At 50.3% G+C, this 21056-nt stretch overlaps 1 protein-coding gene across 7 annotated transcripts in view; it reads right to left on the minus strand.

Moving 5' to 3' along the window:
• The window catches only part of C2CD5 (C2 calcium dependent domain containing 5), a 2654621-nt gene that overhangs the window by 929421 nt on the left and 1704144 nt on the right, over positions 1-21056 (minus strand). For all 7 annotated transcript variants that reach the window (XM_069628452.1, XM_069628454.1, XM_069628457.1 and 4 more), the window contains one exon: positions 19553-19651. In XM_069628452.1, the coding sequence (XP_069484553.1) occupies positions 19553-19651 (99 nt within the window). The remainder of the gene's footprint in view (positions 1-19552; positions 19652-21056) is intronic.

Raw genomic sequence — 21056 nt, forward strand, 5'->3', positions numbered from 1 at the left:
ACGGATGAGATGAGGACAATAGACCCGCCTGAGGATGTACAGGCTGATGATACAGACATTATGGCTCAAGTTGGGGGGGGGGGCGGGAGGGAGCGGGACTGAAGAACATAGTTTGTAATGTTACCTTGTTAGACCTGAATATGGAAGTCCCAGTTATTGTATTGTTTGGTGTGTTGTTATCAAATAATAAAAAATGTTTTTTAAAAAAAATTCCTTCAGGGATAGTGTAGGGAGCGGAAAGGAGTCCAGATGCCTTTGTAACTCCTCCGTTGTCACTTGATCTGTGTTCATGTACAGTTTGGTGTAGAACCTCAGGAACACCTCGTTCACTTTCAGGGGGTCTACATGTGTTGTTCCCTTCTCGTCCGTGATATTGGAGATTTGCCGGAGGCCTTGTTGGGATTTAATGAGATTTGCCAGCATCTTGCCAGATTTATTCCTTTCTTCGTATCTTCTGGCCTTGATCGTTTGTGCCATGTACCAGACCTCCTTTTCTGCTAGTGCCCTGAACTCGGCCAGGGTGCTGTGTAGTTGTGCCTGTGTTCCTGGTCCTGGTGACTCCGTATATGCTCCTTCCACTTCCTTGATGTGAGCCTCAGTCCGAGTCAGTTGGGTACAGATTTCTTTTACTGTGCCGTGGACCTTGGATATTAAATGTCCCCTTAGCCATACCTTAAAGGTTTCCCAAACCGTACTGCGAGAGCTCACCGAGTCTTGGTTCCTCTCGAAGAACTCTTCCACCTCAATCGGAGCGGTTCAAATAGTGAGTCGTCTCTCAGGAGGTCCGGTGACATTCTCCATAGACGGTGATCCAGAGTGGGTGTCCCTAGGTGTATATCTAACACCACTGGGGAATGGTCTGAGAGGGTGCGGGGTAGTATACTGCATTCTTCTAGGTCTGAAACACTTTCGGTGGAACATAGCCTGTAGTCGATTCTGGAGCTTGACCCATGAACATATGAATGGAATGTGTATTCTTTGATGCAGTGGTGTAATTCCCTCCACGTGTCGAAGAGCGGTAGTAAGGTCATGGACTGTTTCATGGTGAGTGCTGTCCTTGAGTCCGTCCGCTGGGATGTGGTTGTCCTATCAAGTTTGGAGTCTAGGATGGCATTGAAATCTCCCCGCCCCATATCACTCTTGCTCCACCAGTTGGCATTAGTAATGTGATGACCTGTTGGTAGAACTCTGGTGTGTCTATGTTGGGTCCATAGGTGTTAATGATGATTATATCTTGACCTTGTATTGACCCCTATAGTATTACGAATCTGCCATCTGTGTCTGCTTCAGTTCTAGTCACCTGGTCCTGTCGGTTAGCGATAAAGTGTTTCCATTCATAGTAGGGATGTTTGATTCCACATATGCCATAGCTTCTTCTGGCATTTCAAAAAAATGGGTTCTGCCTGCGTGTTGAACACAGAGTTTCGCTGGGAACATCATGGCGTAGACAACTTTCCTGTCTCGTAGTATTTTCTTGACATTGTCAAATGAGCGCCTGGCAGTTTGTACTCCAGTTAAAAAGTCTGGATATACGTGGGTGCGGTTGGAGTCGTATGAAAGGGGAGCTTTTTCCCTTGCGAGTTTCAGTATTAGGTCTCGGTCCCAGTAGTTGAGCAGGCGTGCTATAATTGTTCTGGGAGGGGCCCCTGGTTTTGGGGGGGCTAGCGCTCTATGTGCCCTCTCAATTAGGAATTGGCTTGAGAACTGGTCATCAGGAAATAGTGTGCGCAGTAGCTCTTCCAGGAAGTGTTCCATGGGTTTGTTGAGTTTGGATTCTGCAATTCCGACCATGCGTATATTGTGACGTTGCGACCGATATTCCAGGTCTTCACATTTTGCCTTTAGTGTTTTAATATCTTTGTGTATGTCTACTATTGCTTTTCCCTGTGAGGTGGACGTATCTTCTAGCGTGCTCACTCTGTCTTCCGCCTCAGAAACCCTGGCATTTACTTTCGGATGTCTGAGCGTATAGTTGCTATGTTTTCACCGTTGTCGTCTAGTTTGTTATTGATGGCGGCAAATCCTTTCTTCATCGCCGCCATGTAGGGGGCCATACATCGTTTGGGTGGGTCTGTCGGGGAATCTCAGGAGGGTATGTCTGGTCTGCATCTTGTTACATATTGGGGGGGCTGGCGAACGCGTCCATTGGCCCTTTTTTTGTTCTTTGTTCCTCCCACAATCATGGAGAGTAGTGGTTCAGATGTGTTATGACACGCTGTGGCCCGTTGGTGGGTGAGCTGGTGACTGTCCCCCAACTTTGATTTATGTCCTGGGCTACGTGTATGGTGCACAGCGTACCTTCGTGGTGCCAGTAGCTTCTCACCGGGGCTTAGGAGTTACCCCTACAGGGGCTGATAGTTCCAGGCGTTTGCGTGGTATGCAGTGTTGTGGTTGCCTTGCTGCACCCAGTCTGTCTGTGTGGGGTGTCACAATGGGTTCAGGGTTGTAGCCAGTGTTCGCTTAGTTCGGGTGCGTTGGGGGTGTGCTTGTGGATCTTGCTGGTGTTTCAGGGAGGGCTAAGAGCCTGTGTCCCACGCTGTTTGGCTGCTGTGTCAGGTGGGGTTTGAATTGTTCATGGGGTAGCTCTGTCTCCGACCGTAGTGATTGGAGCTTTGCAGCAAGGTTCCGTGTGGCAGCAGGGAAGGGGTTTGTGTCCGCGTCGGGTTATAGGCTTTTTGCAGGGTCGTCTATGTGAGGAGTTGCCCCCAGGGGAGGGGGTCCGCTGAGTTGCTTTGTACGGTGGCGGGCTGGGGGGGTTATGGCAGCTCCCAGGTAGGGCTCTGTGAGCCGGAGTCTAGCGGCCTCAGGATTAGTTACTGGACATGTGCATATGCTCTGGCGTGTTGCGGTTTATCCCCCCGACCTGCGTACCTCTTGTTAGTTGCGTCCCCCTGTTCACGGGATTGTCCAGTGAGGATCAGGCAGGAGGAAGCGCCGGAGAGCACTCTGTATTCCGCTGTGAGGGAGTCATGCTGTTGCCGTGGAGCGGGCCAGTTTGTGCGCGGTCCGCACGCACGGTTCTCCGGCGCCCGCTGAAACCCACAGCGGAGGTCACCGGCTGTATGGGGAGAGTTCAGCCCTTGTGCAGATGTCTTGGGTCTCCCCTCACGGGAGTCACAGCCGGCTCCGAAGGGTATGCGAGGCTCTGGAGGGATCGCGCTAGGCGGAGCTCAGGGCCGTTGTTCGAGGAGGATCAGGATTTGGCGCGCAGTACGCCAGCCATTGGTGTCCACCGGCGAGGGATCAAAAAGCGATTTACACTGGATCAAAGGAACGTTTCGGTCTGAAAATCGCTACAGCTGCTCACGGATATGTCTGGTCCATTAATCTGTGGGCGAGGTCTTTCATCGCAAAGGTGGACCGCAGGATTATTCAAACAGGAGTTTGTAGGCTACGGAGCTCACAGGTCAGGTCGCCATTTTTCACGGCGCGCAACAGCGCCCCCCAACTTTAGCCTGTTGATATGCCACCTGGCTTCCATCAATGACCAAAGGCCGCTCACCTTAAGTCCTTGCAGTAAGCGCCCCAACCCTTCCCGGATGCATCCGTAACCACTCAGGCCTGAGGCCACAGAGGCCAGAAGGGGTTCCCCCACCAGACGATTGCTGCTACCTGCCCACGAACAACAAAGGTCACTGAACGCGGACCGGGACACCCAGAGGACGTCCATGAGCCTTTTGAGGTTCTGGGACCACTGACCTTACAGGAGCCACTGCAATGATCTTGTTCACAGCCTGGCCTCTGCCACTAAAAAAATACAGAAGACCATTAGACCTAAGGGTGGAGGCTGGTAAATTGCCACGGTTCTGGAAAAGCCTTACCATTTGCACAATGCTGACTATTCGCTCTTTGGGCAGAAAGGCCTTCCCTGCCCTAGTGTCTATGACTGCCCAGATGAACTGGAGCCTCTGGACTGGTGTCGTATGGGACTTCTACAAATTCAGGGAGAAGCCCAGCCTGTGGAGTAGTGAACAGGTGTCCTCTAGGTGGGGCAAAACCTGTTCGGCTGACCTCCCTCGGATCAACAAGTTGTCCAAGTACGGGAACGTGTGGACTCCGGATCTCATGGGGTGAGCCGCGACTACTGCCATGAGCTTGGTGATGATCCTTGGAGCGGAGGTAAACCCAAAGGGAAGCACCTGGAACTGCTGGTCCCCTATGAGGAACCTCAGGCAATTCCTGTGCTTTTGATGTATCCGCACATGGAAGTAAACATCTTGAAGATCTATGGACACCAGCCAGTACTGCAATTCGAAAGCGTGGAAAATCTCTCTCAATGACACCATCCTGAATTTGTCTTTCCTCAGGAACATGTTCAAAGCCCTGAGGTCTAGGATGGGATGGAGATCTCCTTCTTGGGTACCAGGAAATACAGCGAATACACCAGCCCGACCCTCTCCGCTCATGTTGTACCTCTTCCAGTGAACCCTTCAACAACAGGGCTTGCAGTTCTTCCTGGAGCTCCTGTTCCAGTTTGCATCAAAGTCGTGGGGGTCTGCTCGTAGGCTTTCTTAAGAAGGGCAGACAACCCCACTGCACTAGATCCAAGGCCCAGGCATCAGAGCTAATCTCCCACCATTGGGGCCAAGGCTCAGACAGCTGTCATCCAACCGGTGAGTTGTGGGAGGGGAAATCAAAGCACCTTATATGCTTGCTGGCCTCTGGAAGTCACCCTGACTCCTTCCGGAGCGTGGGAAACGCTTCTGCCCTGCCTGGCCTGTGGGAGCTGAGCCTTCCTGCCATAAGTGATGTAACACCTGTAGCCCTTGCCCCTAGAGGCAAAGCTAAAGGCAGGTTTGGCCGGCTGTGCAGCTAGGCCGAGCACTTTGTGGCAAGCTTCAACTCCTTGAACCTCTTCAGGGAGACATCAGCCTTTGGACTGAAAAGGTAATCCCCATCGAAGGGCATGTCCAGCAACCTATTCGGGACATCAGGGAAAAACCCTGAGGAGCGAAGGTAGTCCTGTCTCTTAAGCAACATGGCTGACCCCATTGATTGGCCAACGCAGTCCGCCACGTCCAGGCCCGTCAGCAGGGTCAGCCTGGCAGCCTCCTTCCCGTCATCCACCAGGTAAATGAAACTGGTCCGTAACTCACCTTCGGGGATGTACTGGGCTGCATGTTCAACCGCCGACCAAAGGGATATTTCCCCAAACCACACAAAACATTACTAGCTTTCAAAGCCATGCTCCTGGAGGAGGAGATCTTTTTTTGCAACAGCATCCAATTTTTTGCCCTCCCTGTCAGGAGGCAGATTTGAGGTGGATGAAGCTGCCTTGGTGGATACTGTGGCCGCCTGAACAACTAGCCCCTCGGGGGAAGGGCGAGAGGACAGAAAAGACGGATCTCCTCTTTTCGACCTGTACTTGCTGCAAAATGGGAGTTGACCAGAGGGAAAGAGCAGGGCTGTTGCCACAAGGAGGCGACTGGGTCGGCTATAGGTGGGTTCAGTGGCATGTTTCTCTCCATGGTGGGACCTTCGTCCAAGATATAAATAAGCTCATATCCTTGTACTGGTGCTGTGGAAGCATTCAGCCCCAGAGAGTCGACCACTCTGTCTACCAGTGATCTGAATTTGGGATGGGCATGAGTGTATGGCTGAGTCTGTTGCAACTCAACATCCAGAGATGTATCACGCCCACTGGCATCATGCAGCCTGTGAGAAACCTGAAGGTGTGTCACCCTCCAGTCCCCGGGGATCTGTCACCCCGGAGGCGAGGACATGGGTCAGACATGGCAAGGACATGGCCATCGCCATCGCTTTTGGATCCAGTTCCTGGGGGTGGACCAGTGCGGGAGTATCACCTGGATGAGGGGTCTTCGGGGAGTGGCAGTGTATCCCCTTCCTAGTAACACCTTTTCCCCATTCTACCCGGTAGACACCTAGGAACTCAATCCCGCCCCCCCCCCCCTTTCCCGACACAAACATTTTCTCGCGGGCAGTTCACCGTGAGTGACAACGGACTTGCCCCAGAGCTGTATACCTGACATGTCCCACTACTATGATCAGGCAAGGTCAAGCATTTACAGATCGTTATACAGACCTGACTTCCATCACACTTCCCCACACAGATAAAAGGTGGAGCACTAAAGGACACTCTGAGCGAGGCAAAACCCACGAGGAAACAGCAGTTCCAAGATGGCAGTTTAATACAAGGAGAAAGACAGTGAAAGCAGAGAGGATTAAACTGAGCGAATTACCCTTGAACTGTAGACCGTTACTTTTGTGAGCCTTGGAAAGTAAGAAAACGAAGACCAGGAACTAAGGCTGATCAAACTTGCACAGTGTGCTGGAGGTACACGGGGCTCTCCCACGTCATCGATAACCAAGGCGGGAAGGAGCGATTACCGCTGTGGTACTGCCCTTGGCTCCTACAACAAAGTGGTGTCAGAAAAGGCAGCACAGCAGTTGAGTCGGAGAGACGGATACCAAACCAGCTTGTGTTTTGAACCAAGGTTGCAAGCGGCAACATTGTATAACGAGAACAGTGTGTGAAGCGTTTGGGCTGAGCGACGCAAATACAATTGGAAGCCAAAGGAAGTGGTTGAACTTTATAACTGAACTTTAGGAGGCCAAGAAAGGATACCATACACAGAGTGGTGCAGCGCTACGTGGGTACTCATTCGAAGGTCTCTGTTAGGTATCTAACTGATGCTGAGTGTGAGAGAAAGAAATATTGAGATTGAAGTGGTCATTCAACAGGTCAAGCTAAACCCTGTGCACATTCGAAAGTCTTCGATAGTTTAATATACATCGCAGTTGGTCCAAGCCCAGCTGAGGCAGACTAATTGAATGAAAGAAAGGGATATGAGCCCAGCAGAGGGGGATCCAACGTTGAGCTTTTGTTTTGAAAAGAATCTGAGTCCGGCTGAGGGGGATTCAGGGTGAATACCCAAGTTGAATACTGGTAAAAGGAAAAGAACGTTTGCGTATTGTTTTTGGTACAGCAGGCCCTCTGTGTCAAGAGACTTGCAAGATGTAAAGAGACTTTGACACAGAAGGTCCTGAACTGGGAAAATTGAACTATATCCTCGTGCTGCAGAAGCTAGAGTGTGTGCTTAGCTCAAGTGACCCGCCATGTCCCGTGGGGAAGGGGAGGCCAAAGGGTTAAGCATCTGTCATGATCCCTACCCCTGACCCCCACTGGCAAGGCAGCCTGCCAGGTAGGACCACGTTTTGGGGTTCCATTATGGTCTTGAAGGCCCTAAAATCTCACCCGAGACTCTCTTGGAGTCAGTCCTGGCACCTTTGGCACCAGGCTCTTAATCACTATGGAGAACTTCTTTAGGTTGGGACTATTTTACTTGGAACTACTTTCACCCTACTTTCTTGGGGGGCTTCAGTCAACATGGAGGCACTCACATAGCTCAGTTATCATGAACTGAGCAATGCGGTATAGTGTTTAGGGTTTGGTTGGCCTGGGACTACTTTATCTGGACTACTTTTCCTGAAGACTATTTAAACCACACCCAAACAGCAGAAAACGCTTTGCGTTATTCTGCTGTTTGCAGCGTAACGCTCACCGTGTCCGGTTGGGCTCCAGTAGTCTTTGATGCCAGCTATTCTTGGAACCGCGTGCCTGCAGAGAGAAAAAGAACATTGTTATTGAAATCTTACCTGCGAGTAGCATCCTGTCTTCAGCCCATCGTCAGCTCCTGATTCTGCTTACCCGGAGACAGTCGATCCAGCGAACTCCCATCTTCTGGGCACTGCATGCTTCACGGAACGCAGCAACCTGAAAACGAGAGAGAAGAACAGCATTAGTGAGTGCATACTCACGATTCCACACAAACAACTAAAACCACAAGATTCATACCTGGTTAGTCGCCTATTGGTCAGCATCATTCCGGAACATCACTGCAACTGGCGAAGAGTAGCGTGGCCTACGAAGGAAGGGTTAAGACACAGGTTAGCACATACAAGGCAAAACAGCGTCGCACATCGCGCATTACTTACCAGGCAGCATTGCGCACTCCGCGCCTTCATTTACCGGTTCGTGCTCAGCTCCAACCCGCACGAAAACGCCAAAATCTCTTGCACACCTAAAGAGAAGGAAGGAACAAGTTACTTACCTGTAACTGTTGTTCTCCAGCATGGGTCTGGCATGGATTCACATGCTCATGAATATTCCCCATCGTCAGGCTGGGAATCCTCGGTAAAGAAAAATCAGTATCAGTTTTGTTTCTGATCTGTCTTTCATAGTAGTAACCAATCACTGATCTCTGCGTCATACTGACCACAGCCAATGACTGCCATCTCCCTAAGCCCCGCCTCTGGCAGCCATCTTCAGATTTGGTAGCACGTGAAGTGGCAGTATGACCAAGTGAAGAGCCGCAGAGGGGTAGGCGGGAGGGTTCGCATGTGAATCCATGCCAGACCCATGCTGGAGAACAACAGTTACAGGTAAGTAACTTGTTCCTTCTCCAGCATGGGGTCTGGCATGGATTCACATGCTCATGAATAAAAGAATACATAGCAGTACACACATGCACAACCACGGGAGGTGGCAAAGGCTCAACATTAAGCATTACATCCAAAACTCAACATTAAGCAATTCTTACCTCCTCACCAGGCTCACCTTAGGCAAACAGGTTGCGCAGCACTGCTTGGCCGACCCTGGACTCCTCCCTGGAATCCCGATCGACGCAGTAGAATTTAGTGAAGGTGTGCGTCGACCTCCACGTAGCAGCCCTGCAGATGTCCAGCAATGGCACACCAGATAGGAACGCCGTGGTAGCTGCGATCGCTCTGGTGGAATGGGCTCTCGGACGGCCAGGCAGCGGTCGGTTTGCCAACCGATGACAGTACATGATACAGCCGGAGAGCCATCTGGAAATGGAAGCCTTCGAGAGCGCCTTCCCCTGATTGACAGGTCCAAAGTTCACAAAAAGTTGTGATGTCTTCCGAAAACTCTTTGTGCGGTCCACGTAGAACTTCAGCGCTCTAGCCACATCCAGCGAGTGCAAAGTCCTTTCAGCTGGCGACGGGAAGAAAACAGGCAACACCAAGGGTTCGTTGAGGTGGAAGTCCGACGGCACCTTGGGCATGAAGGAGGGGTGCGTCCTGAGCACTACCCTCGTGTCGTGAAAAGTCAAGTACGGGGGCTTGCAGGAAAGGGCCTGGATCTCTCCCACCCGTCGTGCGGAGGTGATGGCCACAAGAAACGCTGTTTTCCACGACAAGAACTTCAACGGAGCTGAGTGCAGAGGCTCGAACGGAGGTCCCATGAGCTTGGTCAGCACCACGTTGAGCTCCCACGCTGGGGCCGGTGCCTTCACCGGCGGGAACGATCTGAACAGGCCCTTCATGAATACTTTCACCAGACGATGAGACCACAAAGACGTCCGTCCCGTGGTTCTGGTGTATCGGGAGATCGCAGCAAGATGAATCTTGATGGAAGCGTGCGCCAGTCCAGCCTTGGCCAGCGTCAGCAGGTACGGCAGTACTTGAGGAGCCGTAATCCGTAGAGGGTTAATCTTCTGTGCGTGGCACCAGACAGAGAACCTCTTCCATTTGTGTCCATAGCATTTAAGAGCTGAGGACGCCCTGGCCTTTGCAAGAACCTCTCTGCAGTCGGCCGGTATGTCGTAACCTCCAAGCTCTAACACTGCAGGAGCCAGGCCTGCAAGTTCAGCGACTTCGGGTCGTGATGGAGGATGGCGCCTCCTTCCCTGGAGAGAAGATCCGCGTCCACTGGCAGCTTGATTGACGGGGACAAGTCCAGAAGGTCCGGGAACCATATCTGCCTCGGCCACGCAGGTGCGACGAGGATCATCCTGCACCGTGACCTCTTGAGCTGGTTGATGAGCCGGATCAGCAGCAGCAATGGAGGGAACGCATATAGGAATAGGCCCTCCGAGGGGAACGAGAAAGCATCGCCCATGCTCCTCGGCTGGGGAAACCTGCTGGCGAACCTCCGGCATTTGGAGTTTGTCGCCGTCGCGAACAGATCGATCTGGGGTGAGCCCCACCGTCGGAAGAGGCGGTCCACTAGATCCTGTCGTAGTTCCCACTCGTGGCACGAGCGCAGCTCTCTGCTGAGTGAGTCGGCGATGGTGTTTTTTATCCCTGCCAGATGAAACGGCACCAGAAACATCCCTTGGGCGACAGCCCAATGCCACAGATCCTGAGCCTCCTTGGACAGGGCTGGGGATCTGGTACCGCCCTGCTTCCTGATGTAGAACATGGTGGTGGTGTTGTCGGTGAAGATCCTCACCACCTTGCCCTTGAGGGACGGAAGAAAGGACCTAAGGGCCCAAAACACTGCACGGAGTTCCAGGACGTTGATATGGAGGGACTTCTCCGTCGGCAGCCAAAGGCCTCTCGCGTGCAGATTTTCGGTGTGCGCTCCACACCCTTCCAGGGAGGCATCCATGGTCACTGTCTTCTGGTGGCCCGGGGTCTGGATCGCTCGTCGGAAGCTCTCGTCGAGTGTGATCCTGTCCTCGAAGCTGCCCGTCGTCTGGATCCAGCGAGCATCCAGGAACTCCTGCAACGGGCGCATCCGAAGCCTGCACAGGCGGATGAGATAAATGCAAGAAGACATAATTCCGAGGAGGGATTTGATGGACCTCACCCTGGCCGCGTCCGCAACCAGCATCCGCTGCACCTTGCCCAAGATGGCCCTCGTCCTTTCCTCCGACGGAGAGGCCAGAAGCGTCACTGTGTCGAGTTTCGCTCCCAGAAACAGCGCGTCTTGCGCGGGCACCAGGTGGGACTTGGCGTAGTTTATGGTGAATCCCAGGTCCGTGAGTAGTTGGACGGTCCTCGCCGTGTGCTCCGCGGCGAGCTTCTTTGTCTTTGCTCGGATGAGCCAGTCATCCAGGTAGGGGTAGACGTGGATCCCCTCCAGGCGCAGCCGCGCCGCCAATGGTGCGAGGCACTTGGTGAACACCCTGGATGCCGACCTCAATCCGAAGGGAAGGGATCTGAACTGGTAGTGACGCCCTTGGACCACGAATCTGAGAAACTTTCGGTGTCCCTTTAGGATGGGGATATGGAAGTAGGCATCCTCCAAATCCAACGACGACAGGAAATCGCCCTCCTCCAGCTGACCCAGGACGTGCTGGAGGGTGACCATCCGGAACTTCTGTGCCTTGATGAATTTGTTCAGTCGTTGTAGGTCCAGGATGGGACGCCATCCTCCCGTCTTCTTCTTCACAAGGAAGTATCTTGAGTAAACTCCGGAGCCCCGAAACCTCTTTGAGACGAGCTCGATGGTGCCTTTCTTGAGCATCGCCTTTACCTCCAAGAGAAGTTGAGGGACGTGATGTTCCTTCCTTGCCACGGGGGGGACGCGCGGGCACTTCTTTAGAAACTCGAGCGCGTGGCCCTGGGCCAGGGCGTCCAGCACCCAACGGTCGGTGGAGATGGACTCCCACACGCTGACGAAGTTCGCCAGCCGGCCTCCCACCGGGGTGCTTCGGTGGGGGACCGACCCCACGGCCGCTTCAGTCCTGCTTCGACGAGGCTTTGCCGCCTTGTCCTCCTTGGCGACGACGGCGGGGTCCGCCCGACTTGCCTCGTCCCCTGTAGTCTTCCTGTGACGACGAACGGGCCGCTTGACGATAGGTGGAAAATCCGCCGCCGGAACCTTTGAAGGCATCCTGCTTGCCTCCTCCGCTCCGAAAGGGCGGCCGTCGTTGCTGGAGAACACCAAGAGCCCGGGCCATCTCCGTGTCCATCTTGATGGCTTGTAGGGAATCGTCCACTGTTTTCCCAAACAGGTTGCTCCCGTCGAACGGCATGTCCAAGACTCTGGTCTGCACGTCCTGACGGAAGTCAGTTGCCTTGAGCCATCCACGCCGTTGCCCAACTGGCGAAATCCAGTGTCAGCGATGTCCGTCGCTATCGTAATGGCGTGGTTCGACGCCACTTCTCCTTCCTGCAAGATCTCTAGGGCCTCTGCCCTCTTGTCGTTTGGTAGGAAATCCAGCAGGGGGCGATTTTGTACCACAACTCCCTGTCGTAGCGGGCTACGATAGCCAAGGCGTTAGCAGCCTTAATCGTCGTCGCTGCCGATGAGATGACTCTGCGTCCCATTGTGTCCAACTTCTTTCCCTCGCCGTCCGGCGGGGAGGTTGACGTAGAGGCCGAAGCCCCCCCCCGCTTTCTTCCTGGCCACCGCGGAGACGACCGAGTCCGGGGTCGGCTGTGCCCGAAGGCACAAGGGGGCCGCGTCCGGGACCCGGTACTTCTTCTCGTACCGATCCCTTCTCGCAGGCGTTGTGGATGGGTTCTTGAGGAGGGCGAGACCCTCATCCCAGATATCGTCCAGTAGAGGTACAGCGAGGACCGTCTTCCTCTTGGTCTCGCGCCGTTGATAAAGGAAACCTTCCTTCTTCTCTTCCGGGCAGAGCTGGAAAAGCTTGGATGCCCTGGCGATCATGGCATGAAACGATCCAATCTCGTTGGGCGGGGAAGCCCGGGGAGGAGGTGACGACGGGAGATCCTCGTCGTAAACCTCGTCGTCTGTGCCCGTCGCGGCTGTGTCAGTCCCCATATCATCCCCACGGGTCGTGGACGGGGAGGAGGGCTGAGCAGGGCGCGATGGTTGAAAAGGAGGTGGAGGATGAATCCTTCTTCTCTTAGGAGGAGGGCTCCCAGAAGGGCCTAGCTCCGGGTCCCCCGTCGGGAGAGGTTCCTCCGTTGGTGGAAACGGCAATCTCGTCCTTATCTCCGAGCATAAGGACTGTATAGCCAACAAAATGGCCGCCGAGTTGTCTTGCGGCACTGGTTGAGGGGAGTCTGACGGGCAGTCAGGAGCCCCGTCAGCACCCTCGACGTTCCGGTCGTCTCCTATGTCGGGGTCCCTCCCGACGGGCTGGTCTTCTTCCACGCCAACGCCGTGGCTTAAGACTTCGATCAGCTCCTCCTCAGAGGTTGAGGCCGAATCCATGACGACCTCCTGCCCCGCCTTTTTCTTCTCCGTCGGAGGTTTCACGGGGGTCCTGTCGATGGGCATGAAAGAGGACTCCCTCCGCGGTGGCAGGGAGACTCTGGGCCCCGAGGTCGCCACCACTGGTGTAGCCTCCACAGGCTGACCCAGGGCCGCCGCGACTGTCTCGATAGAGGCCTTGGCCGGATGGATTAAGGCTTTCACCACCTTAGGTGCGCTCACCGCCTTCTCCTTGGGGGGAGGGTCACCACCTCGCTCCCCCTCCGATGGGGCCTTCAAGCTCGACCGGGGTCTCTCCAGGAGCTTCGCCGGGTGCTCGGCCTTCCTCTTAGCCGAGCCAGAGCGTTGGCTCGTGGTTGATGGCGCCGGGGAGGATGCGCCCTGCCTGGCGCCCGTAGAGCCCGACTGTTCGGCGCTCCCGGTGCCAGCGGACTCGCGGTGCTTGGCCTTCTGTTGGACTCCCGTCGCCAGGGCGCCCTCAAAGGTCTTAGAAGACCGCTCGGACTTCTTCTTCTTCTCGCCTGACGGGCTCTTCCCTTCCAGCCAGTTGGCGAGACGCAGATGGCGGTCCTTCATGGTCCGCTCCGACATATTGCCGCAAAACACACAGTCCTTCTCCACGTGCGTCTTGTCCTCATGCAGGCAGTAGAGGCAAAGGGAGTGTTCGTCCTCCTTAAAGACATTCTGAAGCTGGCATCCAGGGCAGACCCTGAACAGCTTTCCGGGCGTCGAGCTTCCCTTCTCCTGGGCCATGATCGAGATGGGCCTGAGAAACTTCTGGAGTCCTCCAAAAGCGTGGCTCGACGAAATCTTCACCCTTGAGGGGCGTAGAAGAATCCGACACAGGTCCCAGTTGATCGGATAAAGAAACGGTGGAGCTTGAGGCTCTTTTGACCGAAAAAGGGAACATTTTCCTAAGAAAAAGCGCGAAAAAAGCACTAAAGCTCGAGAGCAATAGCACGAGGATCCCAACACTTGAACATGCGGTAAAAATCTGAAGATGGCTGCCAGAGGCGGGGCTTAGGGAGATGGCAGTCATTGGCTGTGGTCAGTATGACGCAGAGATCAGTGATTGGTTACTACTACGAAAGAGATCAGAAACGAAACGGATACTGATTTTTCTTTACCGAGGATTCCCAGCCTGACGACGGGGAATATTCATGAGCATGTGAATCCATGCCAGACCCCATGCTGGAGAATTAGACATTAATAACAATAAGAGGAAGAAGGAAAGAACAGATGAGAATACAAAGACTGTAAAGCAGCAAGACCTACCTTAAAGACACTCAAAAGGGCTCGCACCAGTGAAGCAACATGGTCGCTCACGCCCACATGAGACTACGCACCCCTGCCACGAAGAGCAGGACGGAGAGCACGCCGTCTAAAGAATCAAGGTGAGGAGAGGGCCAAGGGAAGGTTTTGAATCCAAGGGAGGTGAAAGACACCCTACCAGAGACAGTTAAGTCTTGAATCCAGCCCTCCCTTATTTAAGGCTCAACTTCCGTTGGAGGCACTACCCAGGGATTGGGTTTGAGGCGCATATCATCCAACCAGGGCTGAGTGGCATCCCCGTGGATACCAGGTGAGCGCAACAGCATCCTGGCATATTATTTTGTGAATACTTCTTTCTTTTTGATGAACATTACCACACATTATTTGTAGATTAGTGGTAAGGACTGGCAATAGTTATTTTTAGTATAGGCCTTTTTTTTTTTACAAGACTCTACTAGGACTGCATTATTATTATTTGATGGTCGCAGTTGGGTTTAGATAGGCATTTATCACACCCTTGTGCAAGTTCAATAAACATCCTTGAGCTGTGGTCACTTACTGTTGATACCATACCTTCCTTACAAGCCCCTGTGCCAAGGCCAGAAGGTCTGCAGATCATCAAAGTAATCCACTCCACCAGCCCCTTAATATGTAGGGTCGACATCACGCTGATGGTCCCCGCCATCTCCACTGAAATTCTGTGCCATGGAACAAAAAATATTCAAATAAATCGGACCAGGAAAGCTGGATAATGACCGATCGTCGGTGGTCTGCGTAGAGAGCTTGACTTTCGACGTTGTAGGGGTAGCTGTCTGCGGTGAGGGCCCATCCAGCATGGATGGGCCCTGAGGCTCACGGGAAGGTCCCGCCATCGAAGGTTGGTCGCCTTCTTTGGGGCCGATGCTGATGGTGTTGGGATCCCCAAGCGCAGCTGAAGCCCCCAGGACCTGCTGCTTCGTGGGCATGCCTGCTCCTATAACAGCCTTCTCGAATATCGCAAGCATTTGGGACTTAAAATCCTCCCACTCTTGTCAATCCTCTCAGGGGAAGGCCCCTCTGTTTCGGTCTCTGAATACCGAATTGTCGATTGTGCCGGATAGCAGTCAGCCCACTGCAAATTTGGCTGCCTGCTCCCGAAGAGACTTCGGATTCATTTTTCCACACAATGCGCACGCTCTGTGTCGTGACCGGTGCCGAGGCACCACACACAGATGTCATGTGGGTCAATCAAGCCACAGTCAGTGCAGCTCTTGAACCCCAAAATCTGAGGTGCGGACATGGTAGCTTGTGGATGGAAAAAATACAAACAAGATTTGATGAAAAAATCATCCATTGGAGTCGAAAGACTAAAAAAGAAATTAGCTATGCTTCTCAAGATCAACGTGCCGAGCGTGCGGAAAAAAGGAAATGAGGTACGAGGTGTAGTGATGCAGTATAAATATATGATGCACAATGTCACGTCCAGAAGAGACGATCGAGCACTGAGCAAGATTGAACACATTTAAATGGACAGCCCGCTCTGGGAGAAAACAGACTAACACTCAAGCAGTATACCTGACGTGTCCCAATACAATGGTCAGGCGAGGCCAGGCAATTACTGACCGACACTCACACCTGACTTCCATTAAGCTTCCCCACATGGACATGGATTAAAGGAGGAGCATGAAAGCACACTCAGAGCAAGTGTGTGGGAGTGAGGGGTCGTTTGGGCCTCCCTCACACATTCTGCACATTATGGACGACTTGCTCGTGTAATGGTGGGGGACACCTCCATTGCCCGTATGCTAACATTAGCATAAGTGTGGTTATTGCGGAGACACTTGGCTTCCATTTTGTGCGCCCTCGACTCCATCTTTGGACTAGGCCTCACTTCGATAGTATGAAAAGGCTTCTCTCCCCTCTGCAGCACCGCGCACTCCACGCTCATACCCCCCCACCTTTTCTCATTCTGTCTGAAAGCCTCACAGTTCCATTTCTCACGTATGCGCTGGGGATGATTGAAACAAATACCACACTGTATCATCTCACCATTCCTCTGAGATCATTGCCCTGTGTGTGAACCAGCTCAAACCATGCCTTGTAGCTCATCCATCTCCACAAACCCGCCAGTGCCCTCTTACCCTCGCGGTTGGAAAATTACTGCCACTATAAGCCGGTGCCCTCCTAAGCTATTCTCTTGATGTACCAGAAGTGTGACCCTGTTGTGAAGCCCACCCCAACGTGCCCCCTACTAAAACCAGACCTCTGTCACAATATATTGCACCCTAGAACTAACAAATGTCAGTGTGCACCTTACTTACTTTGATGTGCACAGGCCCGCCCCATGACCGCCGTTATCACACCAATCAAGATCCCTAAGCCTGGTACCCCATATAAGTCCCAATTAGTGATGTTGTGATTATATGCATGCAATTTATAGGTGTTTAAAGATTTACTCAAAGGTATACTAATGATTATTGTTTATTGTATGTCTAGTGATAGTTTTTCATGCTAGCTTAGTGTCCGCCCTATCTCACTGCGACCTGACCCTCACCCCGCCTGGACGCAGGCAGATGGACCTCATGACGCTCACCCTCCCGCCAACCGAGCAGCCAATTCGCAGGAAGCAGCGCCTAAAGTAACATATGTTACTTACCCCATGTCCAATCCTGTGCCATTGTAGTCCCATATGTAATGATGTCACCAATGACGCTTTTTGCCTTGATAAGTTCATGTAATTGTAATGTTTGCCAGAGTGCTCTCGAGGCAGCAGAGTTCTCTGGATGCCACTTTATATAAAGAAAACTAACTCTTGCATCCTGTTCTCTTAGTCTCATTCCCCATCGGGGTGTCTTATATTTTTTGGAATTGCATGTGTAAATTGGGGAGTGAGGCTTTAGACAAGGCAAAGCACACGAGGAAACAGCAGTTTTGAGAAAGCAGTTGAACAAGAGAAGAAAGACAACAAAACAAGAGGGGATCGCAAGGAGGGAAGTTCCCTTGACCTTTACGACAACATACTGTTACTTTCGAGAGCCCTCAAGATTAGAAAGCATAAGATTAGGAAACCAGGCTAAAGAATCCTGTATTGTGTGTCGGAGATACCCAGGTCTCTTCCGCGTCACTAATCAAGGCTATCGCTGGAATGAAACATTGTTAAATTGTGTGTGATAAAAGACGCAGGTAAAGTTGAACTGCTGATGAGTGTCTGAACCTTGAAAAGCCAAATACGATATCTTTGACTGAGTGGTCCGGTACCGCATAGGTGCTCAATCGAAGGTCTCTGTAAGGTATCGAGCTGTGAAGTGGCAGAAGTGAAACTTAAAGGGTTGTATTAAGAAGAGAACAAAGAATTGTAAGTCGAAGTGGCAGAGGGGTAGACAGGGTAGGGCATGAGTGGGTAAAGCCCACCAAAAATCTATAAATGCACACTCAGCAGCACTTTGCGGATATTTACAGATGTTAATGTCACTATGGTTGGCCCAACTACATTAGCTTTATTAGCTTCAGGCCCCACTTATTAGGCAATCCTGGCTACGCCTCTGCGAGGTGGTCCTGTGGCGGGTAAAGCAAAATCCTTTGCACAGCCAAAAGTCTTTGATTTTGATATAGTAAAGAAAGTTTGGAAAATGAGATACATTTGGCCCGAGCCCGGCGGAGGGAGATCGACTGAAAGTTTTGTGTTAAAGTGGGTCTGAGCCCGGCAGAGGTGGACCCGGGATGAACATTTAATCCATAAAGGTGGGCATATAAGAATCCTGAGAAGAAAGGAACTTTGAATGTTTGTCGCATTAGGCCCACTGATATAAGAGACTTTGAATGGCAAAGAGACTTTGGCACAGAAGGTCCTGATAATGAGATTTTGAACAGCATCCTCATGCTAGAAAAGCCAGAGTATGTGCTAAGCTCGAGTGTGCTGCCTTGTCCTGTGCTGAAAACATGGGGAAGGGAAGCTAATGGCTCAACTATCTCGACATATCATTTCTTAGACAATTTTCTTTTGTATAACATTGTTTCCCACACCATATGTACTTAAAAGGAATGGCAATAGGTGTATTAGCATAGGCACTTTTATTTTGTCAAGACAGCACTAGGATTGCGTTATTATTATTTGATGGTCGTAGCTTGCTTGCATCTTTAGAGTTAGGACTATATAGGCGTTTTTCAAACCCAATTAAAGTTATATAAACACCCTTGAAATGTGGTCACTTGTGTGTCTTACTGTTTGATACCATGCCTTCCTTACACTATCAACAGAGTCATAATTAGTAGCCAAGTCCATCTAAGCCATATAAAGTAGCTCTTGCTCAATAAATATGTGCTTAGCTTGAAACAGATAAAGGTGTTGCATTCAAATGCTTTCTTAGAAAGCCCAACTGAATTGGACGAGTAATCCTTCTCAAAAACCCAATCTGGCATTCTTTTTAACAGCGCTTTCACAAATATTTTAATAAAATAAATATATGTGTTGACAGTTTGCTGTTTGACAGTTTATCACCCTTCTTAAAGCTAGTGACGATTACTGCATTATTCCATGAATAAGGGAATTCGCTGAGCTTGACCGTGGAAATAAAAACACTGCATAGGAGAGACACCCATATCTCTATATTAGAGCTATAAAAAGCTGACTGGATGCTATTTGCCCCGGGACCTTTATTGGACTTAAAAGATGACAAAAACACTAATATCGGTCCTGTGGTAAAATGAACAGCACAGTCCTTATTCAACACTGACATCATTAAGAGGCCATGCCGATGGGGATCGTTGTGCTATATAAAAATCACTCAATGTAGCATGTAGAACGCCCAGAAAATAAGGTAAATTCCTGTAAGGGAATGGCCGTTCGCCCCCTACCCTCAAGAAAAACTAAATAGTGGAACACAAAAGACCAACATCTCGATAGGATACTAAATGTAAGCAATCAGAGTGAAAATTAATTTAACAACTGAAGAAGAAAGGTTAAAACATTTTAAGAAAACCTTACTAAACCAACTATTGTGAGGTCCAAATAAACACAGAATAGTTAGGCATCTGCAGGAGTGCGCTGCATTGTGGAAATGTGCTCAAGGAGTCAGAAGAATGTTAAACACATACATTCCGATTTCTTAGTGCTTAAAGTGTGACCCTTATTAAATTATTCAAACGTCAGCCCAATTTCAAGAATTGTTTTCTGAGGTTATGAATTCCTTTTAAGCGAGCCTTAGTAACAAAGACCAATAGCTTCAATATTATTTTGTGTGATGAAGTACCATAATTTAGTAATAAAATCAAGAAAGGAACTCTCCATTGTGTATTTCAGAAAAGCAAAGGAAGGTAAGAATATTTTAAAATTATATATTTAGTAAATGCTTCATCACTGTTGAAAAGGGGTAATACATATCTGGATGAAAACCTACTTCTTACCTTTAACAAATTCTCACAAAGATCATTAAAATTCTTGTTAAGTGTTTGATTTGTGAGGTAGATGTTGTTTATTCGCATAACTCTTACGGATGTAAACATCTGAAAAAAATAAAAATGTCAACATGATTCTTACTCAAATCAAAAACACATGTGCTAACAACCCTTTATTTAATAACATTACAGATAGAGGGGAAAAAGTAGAACACACATTTTTTTTAAAATCCAAAATGTCCCTACACAGATGAACATAACAATTTATTTGTTAACTGTTATTTATTTTTTAGTCCACAATGAAATATATGAAGCACTTTCATGGGACCTTGAAGAACGAACTGCTCCAGTGATGACACTTTTCAGTGCATTGTGTGACCCGTGGCTGCTATGAGGTCATGGGCCACAGGGCTACTATACATATAGTTGGCTATATGCGGCTGAAAAACCATTGCAAATATAAAGCAGAACAATATAAACTGACAATATACATCTGTGTTCCATGATTTACATGCATCCTGAAATAACAACTTTCCAGATATAGTGTCAGGATATGCAACAAACACTGCTCCCTATATACTGTCAGAAAAGGAATGTAAATAGGTTAACTGTGAAAAAGAAATAAGAAAAAAAACAGACTTGGCAAAATGCATATCTAATTTTAAAAAAAACGGAATCCTGTAAGGATAAGTATGTAGGGATAACTGGGGGTACAGGAGTTTATGCATATGTAGTAGTAGGGGGTTAATGTAGAAATACAAACATCATAAATGGCCGGCGCGCATCATAAATTAAATGCTCATATTGTTGCAGTGAGCACATGTTTTAAAAATGCTGTAGTTCAGGGTAACATTTTATCGTCTGGTTTGCACTATATCTAAATACTAATATGAACTAACAATCCCTTCCCTTCCCAGTAACCTATAACATGTCATTAACAAAATAGTGTAAATGGGTCCAGATAAAATAACCTAAAAATTATTTTGGTAAATTGCTCTTCTACAATGGAGTTTTAAACGTGAAGCTGTGTGGTTTCATTCTTAAACATGCAGCATGGCATGAGCAACGAAGATGGAATGTGCCCCTTTGAAAAACACCACTGTGTGTGCAGGAAGCAATGTTACAGTTATGGTTAGCAGAACTATTGTTTTCGAAGGGAAAAATACTGGGCTGAAGGGATGAGTTGACATGAGCTAAGCAGTGGAAGGGTTATTCTCGAGTGACAGCGAGATGTTTTAAAAAGAAGCAGGGAGAGGGTGTGAGTCAGACGTGTAGGCACACATGCAGGAGTGACTTGGGAAACAGGAATCCTCTGACATCCAGGTTGTGTCCAGGAGCTGTGCTGGCAGCTGCTAGGATCATGACATTCCTTATCAGTGGCGAGCCAAGGGAGAGTGGTCTTCCACAGTCAGCAGTGTGCAAGGAATCTCATCAATTTCTAGGTAATTATGGTTCTAAGTGAGGCAGTGATGGATTTGCCTGTCCGATAGTCAAGAGGGGGTAATTTCATGTG

This window comes from Ambystoma mexicanum, chromosome 12 (assembly GCF_040938575.1).
Source record: "Ambystoma mexicanum isolate Mex_15411 chromosome 12, UKY_AmexF1_1, whole genome shotgun sequence".
In the NCBI taxonomy this organism is placed as follows: Eukaryota; Metazoa; Chordata; class Amphibia; order Caudata; family Ambystomatidae; genus Ambystoma; species Ambystoma mexicanum.